Source organism: Pipistrellus kuhlii, unplaced genomic scaffold, assembly GCF_014108245.1.
Source record: "Pipistrellus kuhlii isolate mPipKuh1 unplaced genomic scaffold, mPipKuh1.p scaffold_m20_p_13, whole genome shotgun sequence".
NCBI lineage: Eukaryota > Metazoa > Chordata > Mammalia > Chiroptera > Vespertilionidae > Pipistrellus > Pipistrellus kuhlii.
This window is the reverse complement of record NW_023425438.1, coordinates 11,847,620-11,860,379: the sequence shown is the minus strand read 5'-3', so window position 1 is coordinate 11,860,379 and position 12,760 is coordinate 11,847,620. Positions and strand designations below refer to the sequence as shown.

Genomic DNA, 12,760 nt, shown 5'->3' with positions numbered 1-12,760 from the left:
GGCCGGCGGCTCTCCCAGTGCCTGCCCAGAAGGAGGCCCTGGGCCCAGGGCTGGGAGCCAGGCAGGAGCCAGGGCTGCTGGGCACCAGGCCACCCTGTCCTGGCCTCCCTGGACCCACCAGCAGCAGCAGCATCTGTGGGCAGACCATGGAGCCCGGGTCCCTCCGGTGACAGGAGTTTGTGCCCTGGACGGGGCAGGGAGAGGTGATGTGCCCGCCGCTGTGTGTGGGGAGGGACGGAGAAGCCCTGGGAGGGGCATCAGGGGCGAGGCCCAAGGGCGGTGAGAGGAAAGGCCCCTCAGGACGTGGGGCTGTGTGACTGTGGGGCCGTCCATCCCTCTCCTCGGGCCTCAGCTCCGGGGGCGGGGGTGGGAGTCTGTGAGCCTAGGAAGGAGGGGCTGCCCGGCTGTGCCCACCCAGCAATGCCCTTCGGGGGTAAACTGCACGCAGCACAGGCCCCACCGGCCAAGGCTCCCTGCCAGGGCCAGGGCCAGGGCTGTGGTGCCCGCGGAGATGGGGCCTGCCGTGGGGAAGGCTCTGCGCTCAGGGGCACGGGTAGGGGTGGGGGTGGGACCCCCAGGTTAAGCCCAGGCTCCGAGGGGCTCTGCTCTGGGTGGGATTCCGGCCCTGCCCCCTCTTCCTGGCTGTGCGGGCTCAGGCTGTTCATCCTGAGCCTCAGTCTCCGGGCCCGTGAAGCGGGGCTTCAATAGCGCCCCTGGCAGCTGCCCGGGCTGAGACGGGAAGGAGGGCAGCGTGTGTCGGCCCCTGTGCCAGGCGGAAGCTGCTTCCGTTGATGCCGTTGTTATTTCAGGGATGATGGGGTTCACCGAAGCAGATCTCGGCTCTGACACAGGGACCCTGTGAGCCCCTCGTCAGGACCAAGGCCCTCGGAGGCCAGGCCCCCGGGCTGGCATTTCCTCCGGGCACCGCGGGGACTGGTGTGCTGTGCCCTTGGTGCAGGCGGAGGCGGATCGGAGAGCTGGGTGGTGTCCTGCCCCCAGGGGTGTGCAGGCCCCACACTGCGGTCCTCCCGCCCTGGCCCAGGCCGGCCACTCCCAGGCTGGTCTGCCTCAGCCCCTCCATCCCTGGAGGGAGCAGCTGCCGGGGCGTGTTCCTGCAGCAATGCCCATGCCCCCGGTCCTGCCGGCTGGGCTCGGAAGGCAGTGGGGGCAGACTCGGTGCTCAGTGGCTTTGTCTTCTCTGGAGGACCGCCTTGAAGGGGCGTCGGCGGTGTCTCCGTTTCCGTCGCTGAAGGAAAACGGGGCTCCGAGGAGTTTGGTAACAGGCCTGCGGTCACACAGCTCACGGGTCCTGACATGCAGTCTGATCCACCCTATCAGTGCCTAGCTTGTGGATGAAGGAGTGAGTGATAGTCTGAGCCCAGGAGGTCAGAGGAATGCAGGTCACCTGAGAACATCAACAATTTCCCTGGAGGTTTTATTTATTTATTTATTTTTAAAATATGTTTTTTTGATGTTTTACAGAGAGGAAAGGAGAGAGATAGAGAGCTAGAAACATCGATGAGAGAGAAACATCGATCAGCTGCCTGTGGCACACTCCCCTGGGGCAGGGAGGCCCTCGCTCGAACCCCTGGCTTCGGGGCAGTTGGCCCCTGGGCCCAACTCTGGACCGGCTCTCCAGCTGCTTCTGGAGGCAGAGGGCGGACAGTGAGCATCCAGGCTTTGGCCGCCACGGGTGGAGCTGGGTGTGAATCCTGACCCTGCTTCTTCCAGCTTCCTGGAGGGGACTTGTCACGACCATGTGGCCAATCCTATCCCCAGAGTCAGCAGATGGAGGCTCCTCTCCCTGGGTGGGAGGACATGCCCGCAACCAAGGTACATGCCCTTGACCGGAATCGAACCTGGGACCTTTCAGTCCGCAGACTGATGCTCTATCCACTGAGCCAAACTGTTTCGGCTCCCTGGCGGTCTATGGGATGGGATGGGGCCCTCCTGTTGAGGGGAGGGGACTGGCTGGCAGTCGGAACGTTGCCAGTGACCTGGGTTAAGCCACATGATTTCTCCGTGCCCGTCCAGGGTCTGGGCTATGGTGTCTACGTCTCAGTCCTAATGTTTGTCAAGACCCCCCCCCCTTCCCCTTCCCCTTCCCCAGGAAGTCCCTCCCGGGTACCACTCGAGGGCTCTGCATGGGACGCAGGTCAGAGGACGACATTCCTTTCCTGGAAACATCTGCCTGCCTCCCGGGTCTCCCCCCTTGGGCCTCGCCACCTCCCCTGGGCTGGTTCCTAGGACCCTGAGGGCCCGGAGGTCAGAGGTGTGGACCCCAACAGGGGCAGCCTCAGAGGGCCCCGCCTGCCGGCTGGCCTTGGGGGGGCAGTGGACTGCCGGTGTCCCTCCGGGCGGGGGGGTGTGGTGGACGCGGGCACTGTGGGCTGTCCTGGCTGGTGGCATTGTGCCCGCTGAGAAGCCTGTGGGGGGCGGGCTGGGAGGCAGTCTGTGCAGAAGGCCCTGTGCCATAGAGGTGGCCCTGACCCTCACGCCGGCTGGACTCTCAGGCAGCCCCGAGCCTTCCCTTTAGCCTCCTGGAGAGTGGTCGCTTTGGGAAACCGAGGCAGTCATCTCCACCTTGACAGCCGATAATGAGAAGCAGAGCTGGGGTCTTGTTATAAAGGGAATCTGGCTTGTGTGGCCCCGTAGTTCTCAATCCTATTCAACGTCAGCATCACTCAAGAGGTAATGGGGAAAAAGACAAAAAAAAAAAAAAAAAAAAATTCCAGCAACAGGTCCCCGTGGCCTCTCCCTAAAAGACTAAGTCAGGAGGGGCCCGAGGCAGGGCCTTGGAATTCGTCATGTTAATCAGCTCCCAGGTGATTCTGGGCGGTGACCGAGGCTGAGCACCGGAGCTGGCGTGAAATATCGCCCGTCTCCATGTACTCTGCACAGGAAGGCTCCACTCTGCTCAGGGGGGTAGCAGGCGGTTGTGGGGCCTCTGTCCCCAGGGCCCGACTCCAGCTTGTTGGCTCTGATTCAGTGGGTGGTCTGTCCTCTCCTGGCACATTCTGGGCAGCTGCCTCACCCGTCTCTTGCCTGTCCCAGCTCATGGGGGCAGGGGCAGGGTCCAGTCCCAGTTCACCGGGGCAGGGGCAGGGGCAGGGGCAGGGGCAGGGTCCAGTCCCATCTCTCCGGGGCAGGGCCGGGGTGTTGGGACCTGCCGGGGGGATCTTCCAACATCTTGCTGGGAGAAGTGTGTGTCTCAGAGACATTCCTGGCCACTTGTCACGACCATGTGGCCAATCCTATCCCCAGAGTCAGCAGACGGAGGGTCCTCTCCCCGGGTGGGAGGACATTTCCTGAGCCGCAGTGGTGGGGAGGCCTGGGAGGGCTGGTGGACCTCTGTGCGGCCTGGCCCGGAGGGTTGCTAGGAGCCGCTGTGCCTTTGGGGCCAGGGCGGGGCTGGGGACGGTCTGGCTTCTGGATGGAGGGCAGGCTCTCCCAGTTCCTGAGCTGGGTGTCCCTGCTCAGCGGAGGGAGCTGGCGCTGCATCCTGCCGGTACCCAGAGGCCATCTCGAGGGAGCCCCTTGGAGGAGTGGTGGTGGCCTGGTAGGTGTAGGCGTGGCTTGGCCCCTGATTTTCTCTCTGATCAGCTCTGGCCTCCCATCTCCCTGCCTGTCAGGGTGAGAGTGGCTCACCATGATCTCAGCCAAGAATTTATTGTATAAACCTGGGTAAAGCCACACAGTCTGCGGTGAGACCCTTGTCACATAGAAAGAAGTCAGACTGAGGACAGGATCTGATGACTGACCCCGGAGGTTGAAGGGGGTCTGGGAGGAGGCTTGGGTGGTCCAGTGGTCAGCGCAGGATGATGACATGGCTGCGAGGGCCGGAGGCTGGCTGGGCAGTGCGGGTGAGAATGAGGGCCAGAGCTTCGGCAGGCAGAGATAGGACGCCCCGAAAGACAACACGGGCTGGGTCCTGGGAGGTGCCACCAGGATGCAGGGTCACCAGCCGACCTGCATCCTGACGTCAGGATGCTCGGCAGCAGCTGATGGAGAGGCCCAGGGTCAGCTCCCTGTGATGATTCCACTCCCCACCATCCCTAGACCCTGAGGTGTCCCTGTTGGAGCCACAGGCAAAGCAGGTGTGTGGGTGTAAGAAGCATGGTTACCCGTGCGCTGACTCTCTGCCCGCCCGCCACAGGGCCCTGCATGCTGCAGGTTGGGGGCCTTGGACCCTCGAGGACCTTCCTCCTGGCCCAGAAAGTCATCGCTGCCTCTGGACAACCTCCCGGCGCCTCCTCTGCCCAGGGCATGGGCAACCGCGATGCTGCCCCCCCAGGTAAGGTGCCTCCGGACGCGTCTCACATCTCACCTGCAACGAACTCACTTGAGAGCAGATCTTATTCTCCCGTGCATTGCACGCCCATTAGCGATAAAGCCTGGTTCACACGGTGGGATGTAAACTAGACCAGGTCTTCCCTGTGCTTTATTCCTGCACAGACTGCCAGAGGGCTCTGCCGGGGGCAATCTTACACTGGGGTAATGTGCACTCGAAGACCCTAAAGAAAAAGAACACTCGGCGTGCATGTGCACGTGTGTGTGCCTGTGAGCACACGTGTGCATGCGTGTGCACGCGTGTGTTTGCATGTGTCTGTACACGTGTGCACGCATGTGTTTGTATGTGTGTGTACACGTGTGCACGTGTGTGTGCACGTGTGTGCGTGCGCGCACGTGTTTGTGTGTGTGTGTGTGAAGAGGTAACAATTCTGTTTGGAGCAATATGGTGAAGGTGCTTTGCTGCCTAAGAAAGAACAAGGTTCAGACGGTTTTGAAACCTCCCGGAGGTGCTGCTCCAGTGTGACCACGTGTTCTCAGGGCTCTGCCGCAAACCGGCCAAGTGATTCGCTCGGAGGAAACACGTTACAAGAAACAAAGAGCAACAGCCGTATGGAGCAGGCCCCGCACGCCTTGTCTCGTGGGTTCAAAATCGGGACTGTCCCCCCAAAAGCGGGACGTCTGGCCACCTTACGCTGAGTGAATGAAGGAACCCAGGGGGCCCAGCAGGATGGACGGGACTCACGGGGCAGATGGCTGTCTGCTCCGGGGAAGCGGCGCCGCCCTGGGCTCTGGGTGCCAGGCCGCTCCTGCCTCTGTCCCCCCAGCTTCCCTGCAGCCAGCGCCCAGCGTCCTGCTGGAGGCGCCCTCGCAGCTCCCGCGCGGACATGGGGACCCTGGCAGCCTCATGCCGGACGCTCCCCCGAAGGGCTGGCCGGCGAGGAATGGCCACCCCGGGGACCTGGGGGCCCCGTCCCAGGAACCCCACCCTCCGGGGCCCCTCCCTTCGCTGGAGTCAGAGGCCAGCAGTGTGGCCCGGGACACCACCCAGATCAAGGACAAGCTCAAGAAGAGGAGGCTCTCGGAGGGCTTGGCGGCCTCGTCCCAGGGTGAGCCTGGGTCCTGCCCACCCGCTCGGGGCCCGCCTCTGAGTTACCCCCACGCTCTGAGCTCCTGGGACTGACTTATCCCCCCTGTGCCCCATACAGCCCCTCTGGATGCTGGGGGCGGCCCCAGAGGAGTGGCCCCCGGGGGTGGCATCCCCCGGGCCACCTCTCAGAGGCTGCTGAGGCTGCCCAGGCCCATGCCTCCCATCGAGAGCGCCCTCACCACCCCCGAGGCCGGCGCAGCCACGGAGAGGGGCGCGGACCAGCCCGGGGGCAGCCCGGGGCCCCGGGAGAGGCGCCCCGGCGCCCAGGCGGTAAGGACTCGCCTGCCCTCCATCCTTGTCTCTTCCCTTCCACCCTTCCTCCCCCCCCCCCCCTTTTCCCGAGCCCAGCGCTTCTCCGGAGGGCTCCCAGGTGTCAGGTCACCGACGTCCCGCTTTTGGCGGGACAGTCCCGATTTTTAGCAATTTGTCCCGTGCCCGCATCCTGTGGTGTTTTAAAAAAAGTTCAAAAGGATTAAAAGATTCTTTCCAAAAATCGGGACTATTTTTAAAACGCCGCGGGACGCGAGACAAATTATTAAAAATTGGGAGGTCTGGTCACCTTTCCCAGGTGCGGCCCTCGGGGTGGGAAGGGGCTTGGGTCCCCCTCTTATTCCCCCCTCCAGTGCCCAACACCATTGCAGCTGGAGCCCTGAGGCTCCCCCGAGTCCCTGAGCTCCTGGCTGTCACTTGGGGGCCCCAGGCCTCCTGGGTCTAAAGGCTCCCGAACCCGCCCCCTCTGGCCCTTCCCGAGTCAGCCTGGGGCGCGTGGCCGAGGGAAGAGTGCGGGCTGAGGACTCGGCAGTCTGGGCTCTGGTTTCTGCTCTGCTCCTGGTCGGCTGTGTGACCGTGGCCAAGTCCCATCCCGCCCTGGGCCCCAGGGTGCACGTCTATGAAAAGAGGGGGCTGGACCAGATACGTGAGAAGGTCCCTCCCAGCCCTGGTGCTCTGGGATTTTTTAGAATGAGGAAAACGAGAGGAAGAAAAGGGGTTGGAGCAGGGATGAGGGACCCCTTGCCAGGCTTGTTGCCTGGAGTGGTGAGGGAACAAGGAGCTTCCCGGGCTCAAGTGGCCGGGGAGAGAAACTGGAGCCACTCCCGGGCACTGCCGCCCGCCCAGGGGGCTCCCGCAGGCAGGGGCCGCCCGGGGCGAGGGGCCCGGAGGGGAGTGTCCCGGGCCCGTGTGTCTGTGGACCAGACCTTCCTCCCCCTCTGCTCCCAGACGCACACCTCCCGGCAGTACCTGCACTGCAGTGACCAGAAGATGCACCAGCCCCCGGGGGGCATGGTGATCCCGCCCATCCCGAAGGCGGGGGTGCCCGTTGGGACCGCCTCCTGCACCCGTGGCTCCCTGCCCAGCCTCCTGCCCCCAGGCCCGGATGTCCTCGTGGGCCCGGGGGCCCCCTCCACACGGTAAGCAGCCCTAAGTCAAAAGCTCCTGGCAGGCCGTTCTCCTTCTATCCCCCCGAGATCTGCTTGGGGTCCCCACGGCTGGACCCCCTGCCAGAGCAGAGCTCTGGGGGCCCAGGCGTGTGAGGAGCAGCGCCCCCCACCGTGAGCCACACACCTGGGGAGCCTGCAGCCCCGCGACCCCGCTCTGACCTGACGCCCCCCAGTGCCTCAGCCTCTGTCCCCCGCCAGTTTCCTGGTGTGAGGTTGCTGCAGTCATGACTCAGATACACAGGATTTTAAAGCTCAATTGCAAGGAGGCTCTTTGCTATTATGGATTCTCTTACTAGGTGGATATTAAAGATATAAGCTTATGAGTTTGAGGCAGTGTGGGAGGGAGGGTAAGGCTACAGAACTTTGAAAGGGTCTTCATATCCAAGAAGGCTGTGGACCAGCGGGGTGGAGGGTCTCTGGGCTGTAAGGAGGGGGAGTTTATGGAGTGTCCTGCACATGGGCAGGCACATCCGTGTGGTCAGTCCAGGCTGACATCGGAGCATGTGTGTGTGTGTGTGTGTGAGAGAGAGAGAGAGAGAGAGAGAGAGCGAGCAAGAGAGAGAGAGACCCTGCTGACGTAGTTCTCTCCCATTTCTCTGGAGCCTGACATCCTGAATTCTCCCTCTGCTCTCAAGCTCTTCGCTCTGTGTTTCCCCCGCTGCCGACCCCTGTCTGTACCCATGTCCCCAACCCGGCTGGAGTGTGGGCCTGTCTGTGGACCTGCTCCTGGGCCAGAGCTTGCTCTGGACTCTCACTCAGTGGGGGGCTCCTCCGCCCTCCAGGCCCTCAGCACCAGACACACCCCTCCTCTCCTGCTCCCACATCTGGCCCCGCCCCCTGAGGGGCAGTCTGGGGGCTGGAATGACCAGAGTGACTCTCTGGCTCTGGGCCAGAGGCCTCTCCGTTCATCCCATTGCTCCTCGCTCTGCATCGCTGGAGCTTGATGCCCTTGAGCTCTCCTCGGGGCTCACTCTATGCCTGCTCTCCGCCTTCCCGGCAGCTTCCGTTGTGCCCTCTCTCTTCCACCTTAAACTTGGCTGTTCCTGAAGTTTGTCCCAGGGCCCTGGCTCCCGTCTCCTTCCCTTCCCTCCCTGGCATCCTATCGGTGTGGTGGCTTCCAAGGCTCCGTGGGCGTGGGTGACGTCCACATGGCCCGCTCTGCCCGAGGTCTCCCCAGGGCCAGGCTCGAGCTGGGCCTCCCCCGGGTGCAGGGATGAGCATTACTCACAGGCGACGGGGAGTGTAGGGGTTAAGCTCTCATGAGTGGGGCAGTTTGGGGGCCTTGAGCCCAGTCTTCTCTGAGCTGGGAGATGTACTTCGCTGCTGCAGGAACCTGCAGGGCCGGGCTTCCTTCAGGACGGAGCAGACTCCGTGTGGACTGGCTTCCGGGGAATCCAAGCCTGTGCAGCCGGCAGTGGGCTCAGAGCTGTGTTGGGACGCCCGGTTAAGTTTGCAGAACGAGCTACAGCTTTGAACCCCTGGGCCCTCTCTTTACAGGGCACCCTCCACCCCCCTGCACAGTGTCCCCCTCGCTGCCACCCTGTCCTCGAGCTGCCTACCCAGGCCCCACAACCTCTCGCTCATGGTTCTTTTCTCTCCTCCATTCTTTTAAGATTGCCTCGGGAGAGTGGGCCTCAGGAAAAGACCCCTAAACCTCTGGGTATGTACTGTCCCTGTGCACACCCACTTGTCACTGAAGCTCGGGTTCCTGGGCTGGGTCCTGGGGTCGGAATTAGGACCAGAGGAGACCTGAGAGCTGTTGGTCCCAAGCCCCTCATTCCCCGGACGGGAATGCTGATGTCAGCTGGCACCAGGGCGTGTAGCTTCATGGCGACCAGCTAGAAATGGGGTGCTGCCTTACGGAACCATCTCCTGGTCTCTGAGTGTGGAAGCAGCCAGCCCATCCCCCTGTACTCAGAGCCGTGGCTCCCAAGCTGCCTCCTGACACCTGGCAAGGCTGCCCTGCCCTGTGTGATCAGGGGGGGAGAGCATTCCTCGCCAGAGGAGGGGAGAAGTTAACCCCTCCAGTTAGCCAGGAGGGGCCAGGGTCAGGGGAATAGAGTCCAATGCTGGAAGGGAGGCAACCGGCAGTCAGACATCCCCCAAGCCGTCCTGGATTGGAGAGGATGCAGGTTGGGCTGAGGGGACCTCCCTGCACCTTCACACGCCCCTGCCGTGCATGAATCTTGTGCACTGGGCCTCTAGTATTAGAATAAGGTGTGTAGTGGTTATTGAATGAGCGAATGAAGGGATAAGTGAATGGATGAATGAAAGGAGGAGAACATTAATCTTCGGACAGCCTGTCAGTGCATCTCTGTAGAGTACATTTCACTTGGGCCTTTCTCCACCCAAGCAGTGTTGGGCAGAAGACCTGAGGGTGGAGGGCTTAGGCAGTAAATGTTACCACAATCGCAGGGTCATAGAGCCTCCAGGCTTCCAAAGGGACTGCTGCTGCTCCATTCTTTTTTTTCTTCTTCTTCTTCTTTTTTTTTTTTTTTTTTTTTAATGTTTTTATTGATTTTTAGAGAGAGAGGAAGAGAGCGGGATAGATAAAAACATCGATGAGAAACATCATCCATCGACTGCCTCCTGCACGCCCCCTAGTGGGTACTGAGCCTACAACCAGGGCATGAGCCCTGACCTGGGAACGGAAACCAGGACCTCTTGGTTCATGGGTTGATGCTCAGCCACTGAGCCACCCTGGCCAGGCCTCAGTTCTGTTCTTGTTCTTGACTCCTCAGAGCCAACACCTTTGGCCCCACACGTCAAAGGCAGGTCTGCTGCCCCAGAGAAGCCTGCTCCGTCTTCATCTCAGTCTGCTCCTGCGCCGACAGCCTTTTCCGCCAGCCATGCCGAGGAAGCCCAGCGCTTGATAAACGAAGGGGAACTGAAGGAGAGCAGCACCAAGGTATCTGAAAATTGAGAGGAGGAGGAGGAGGTCGGGGTCAGGGTGGACACCTGGCTGAATGCAAGCGTGTTTCTAAAATGTACCACGTGGGTCCACTTGAGGAAAGCAAAGAAGAACCTTGAGGCAGCTGCCCCTAGTACGTGAGGCGAGAACCTGCAGAGGGCCTGGGAGAAGGCTGAGGAAGAGAAACGAGAGAAAAGGGTGAGGGGGTCTAGGTGAAGGGAAGAGTACAGTGGGGAGCTGAGGGCAGCAGGAAGGTAGGGAGGATGGGAGGGAGGGAGGGAGGGCAGGAGCAGGTCACACCTGGTTCTGAGGGAAACAGGATGTGGAGGAGAGTACAGACGGACTTAGGTGCCCCAAGCCGAGTAATCTGAGCCAGAACCCAAGATAGCAGGCGAGAGGCAGCTGACGGAGACAGATCAGCCAAAGGCTGTGCTTGACAGGCTGACAAATGGCTTGCACTTAGAAGGTGACCTTGGCCCAGATGATTCTCTTCCCCGAGTGAATTCAGTAAAGCTGGGAGAGTCACTGTATGGGGGCTGGTGCTCCTTCTTTGAGAGATACAGAAGTGCCATGAACATAGCTCCAAGGCCTGCTGGGTGCTATGTTAGGTCTGGGATCCAGGGATGGTGGGGGTCAGGTCCAGGCCACAGTCCTTCCACACCAGCGAGGGTGACTCCGTGAAACAAAGGAAGAATGACTCAGTATAGGTCATACATTATATATGACCTATAATAATATATATGACCTATATTATTATATAAATCATATATTATGAAGTGACCTCATCCTCCACCTCACCGTGGCCACTCACTCTCATGGTCACACTTGGTAGCCCTTGGCACTGCCAATAACTTCACCCCCACCGGCATCTCAAGTTCAAGCAGCCCCCTCACTCGCCAACTGTCTCCTGTAGTTCCAACTCAGTCCATCTGACATTCCAGCTCTAACATTTTGTTCCTTCTGTGCACAAACAATATCCTCCTTGAAATTGGATCACTCCTATTGGCGTCTTCGCTCTCTGTTATTTCTTTCACCTTCACTGCTCCCAGATCCTCACTGCTCCCAGCATGCCCAGCGCACCCCAGCCTCAGTGCTGCAGCTTTCGCTGTTCCCTCTGCTCTGAATGCTGCATGGCTTGCTCCCAGCCCTCATGGATGTCGCTGCCTGCTCTTGGCAAAATAAAACAAAGCCAAAACCATTCTTTCCCGAGTCCGCCGCATCTCCCCAACCCCCATCCCCAAAATTGCCCATGTTCAGGCCACTGAGGACCACTCCTGTCCCAGGTGTGGCACATCACTGTCCTCTTTTAACTTGACCCGTTGGCAGCTTGTCCTACTTGGGTTCCCTCCTGGGGTTGGAGGCCAGGGATTGGCTTCTTCTTTGGCTCTATGCCTCCCTCAAAGGCAGCTCCTTCCTAGTCCATCTTTGCCGGACCCTCTTCACACCCCTGACCTCTGCAGGCTGGAGGCCCCTAGAGCTCAGACTTCTGGCCTCGTATCCATTTGTACTGACCCCATGACCTGTATGGCATTCAGGGCCATCTATATGCCAGAGGACATCCAAATGCCCCACCCAGCCCAGACCTTCCCCTGACGTCAAGTAGCAGTGAAATTATCTAAGTATATAAAAGCCAAGTGTCCAGAGTGACTGGAATGACTGATCGCTATGATGTGCGCTGCAGCCAGCCAACCAGTCCAAAGTGGGCGGGGCAAGCTGGCCAACCTCCTGCAATCCCTCCCTCTGGCTGGCCCCCACCTGTGCATGAAATTGTTCACTGAGTCTCTAGTATATATAATATATATGACCTATATTATTATATAAATTATATATTATATATAACCTGAGAGAGAGAGAGAGAGAGAGAGAGAGAGAGAGAGAGAGAGAGAGAGAGATACTTATCTTCTATGGTGGGTGGCAGTAAAAGACGACTCCAGCAGCCCAGCTGATCCACCCAAAAACATTGGGCCCATCCTTGCCTCCTCTCTCTCTCATCACTCACCTCACGCATCAGCAAGAGCAGTGGGCTCCACTTTGAAACAGTCCAGATCCAGCCAGCTGCCATCCTGCTACCCTCGTGCAAGCCCATCACCCCAATACATGAGATCTCTCGCTATTTTTGCAACTTCTTGTGAGTGTTAAATCATTTCCAAATAAGTTACACAAAACAACTCTTAGAGCCCCACCCCCAGTGGGAGTCAGATCACGTCATCCTCTGCTCAGAACTCCAGCCACTCACTGTGTCATGCAGAGGAAAAGCCTAGGTCCTGGGCATGGACCACAGAGCCAGCGCACTCACTCCTGCCCCACCCGCCGCCTCCTGCTGGTGGCCCAGCATCCTCTGACTTGGATGCTCCAACCAGGATCCTCCTCACTGCTCCCAGCATGCCCAGCGCACTCCAGCCTTAGGGCCTCCACATTCGCTGTTCTCTCTGCTCCGAACACTGCATGGCCTGCTCCCTGCTCTCATGGATGTCGCTGCCTACTCTTGGCCTCCTCAGTGAGTCCCCTGGGCCCTCTGCCAAGGCAGAAGCCCGTCGCCCTCTGCCCCTCATTTCCTGTTGGCATGCAGTGCCTGGCGTTAGAGGCGGTAGAGACCGGCCTGCTTGTTCTTTGTCCCCTGGCCTCCCCACTCCATGGAAGCACCCTGGAAGCACGACCTTGCCATTTTGTTTATTCCCAGAACAGTGATTGGCACACGCTTGAATGAATGAAGGCCTAGAAAGCCCAGTTGGGTCCCCAAAGGTAATGGAGTTTGCCTTGACCTCGTGCCAGATCCAGGTCACTATCTCCAAGTCCGCCCAGGAGACGATGCGGTTGAAGCAGAAGAAGGAGATGGAGCCGGTCCAGGGGGTGGAGGAGCCAGGGAGCACGAGGGAGCTCACAGCCCAGGGCCTGAGTGCCCGGAGAACCTCGATGAAGGAAGGTACTGGTCCCCGGGGCAGGATTCCCTCAGGCTTGGGGACTTTGTGG

At 60.2% G+C, this 12,760-nt stretch overlaps 1 protein-coding gene across 1 annotated transcript in view; it reads left to right on the top strand.

Annotated features, from left to right (window-relative positions):
• Positions 1–5,020: 5,020 nt before the first annotated feature.
• The window catches only part of TOGARAM2 (TOG array regulator of axonemal microtubules 2), a 30,484-nt gene continuing 22,744 nt past the window's right edge, over positions 5,021–12,760 (top strand). The window contains exons 1-6 of the mRNA XM_036434877.2: positions 5,021–5,399; positions 5,499–5,710; positions 6,659–6,849; positions 8,493–8,539; positions 9,621–9,787; positions 12,563–12,713. Coding sequence (XP_036290770.2) covers positions 5,021–5,399; positions 5,499–5,710; positions 6,659–6,849; positions 8,493–8,539; positions 9,621–9,787; positions 12,563–12,713 — 1,147 coding nt within the window. The remainder of the gene's footprint in view (positions 5,400–5,498; positions 5,711–6,658; positions 6,850–8,492; positions 8,540–9,620; positions 9,788–12,562; positions 12,714–12,760) is intronic.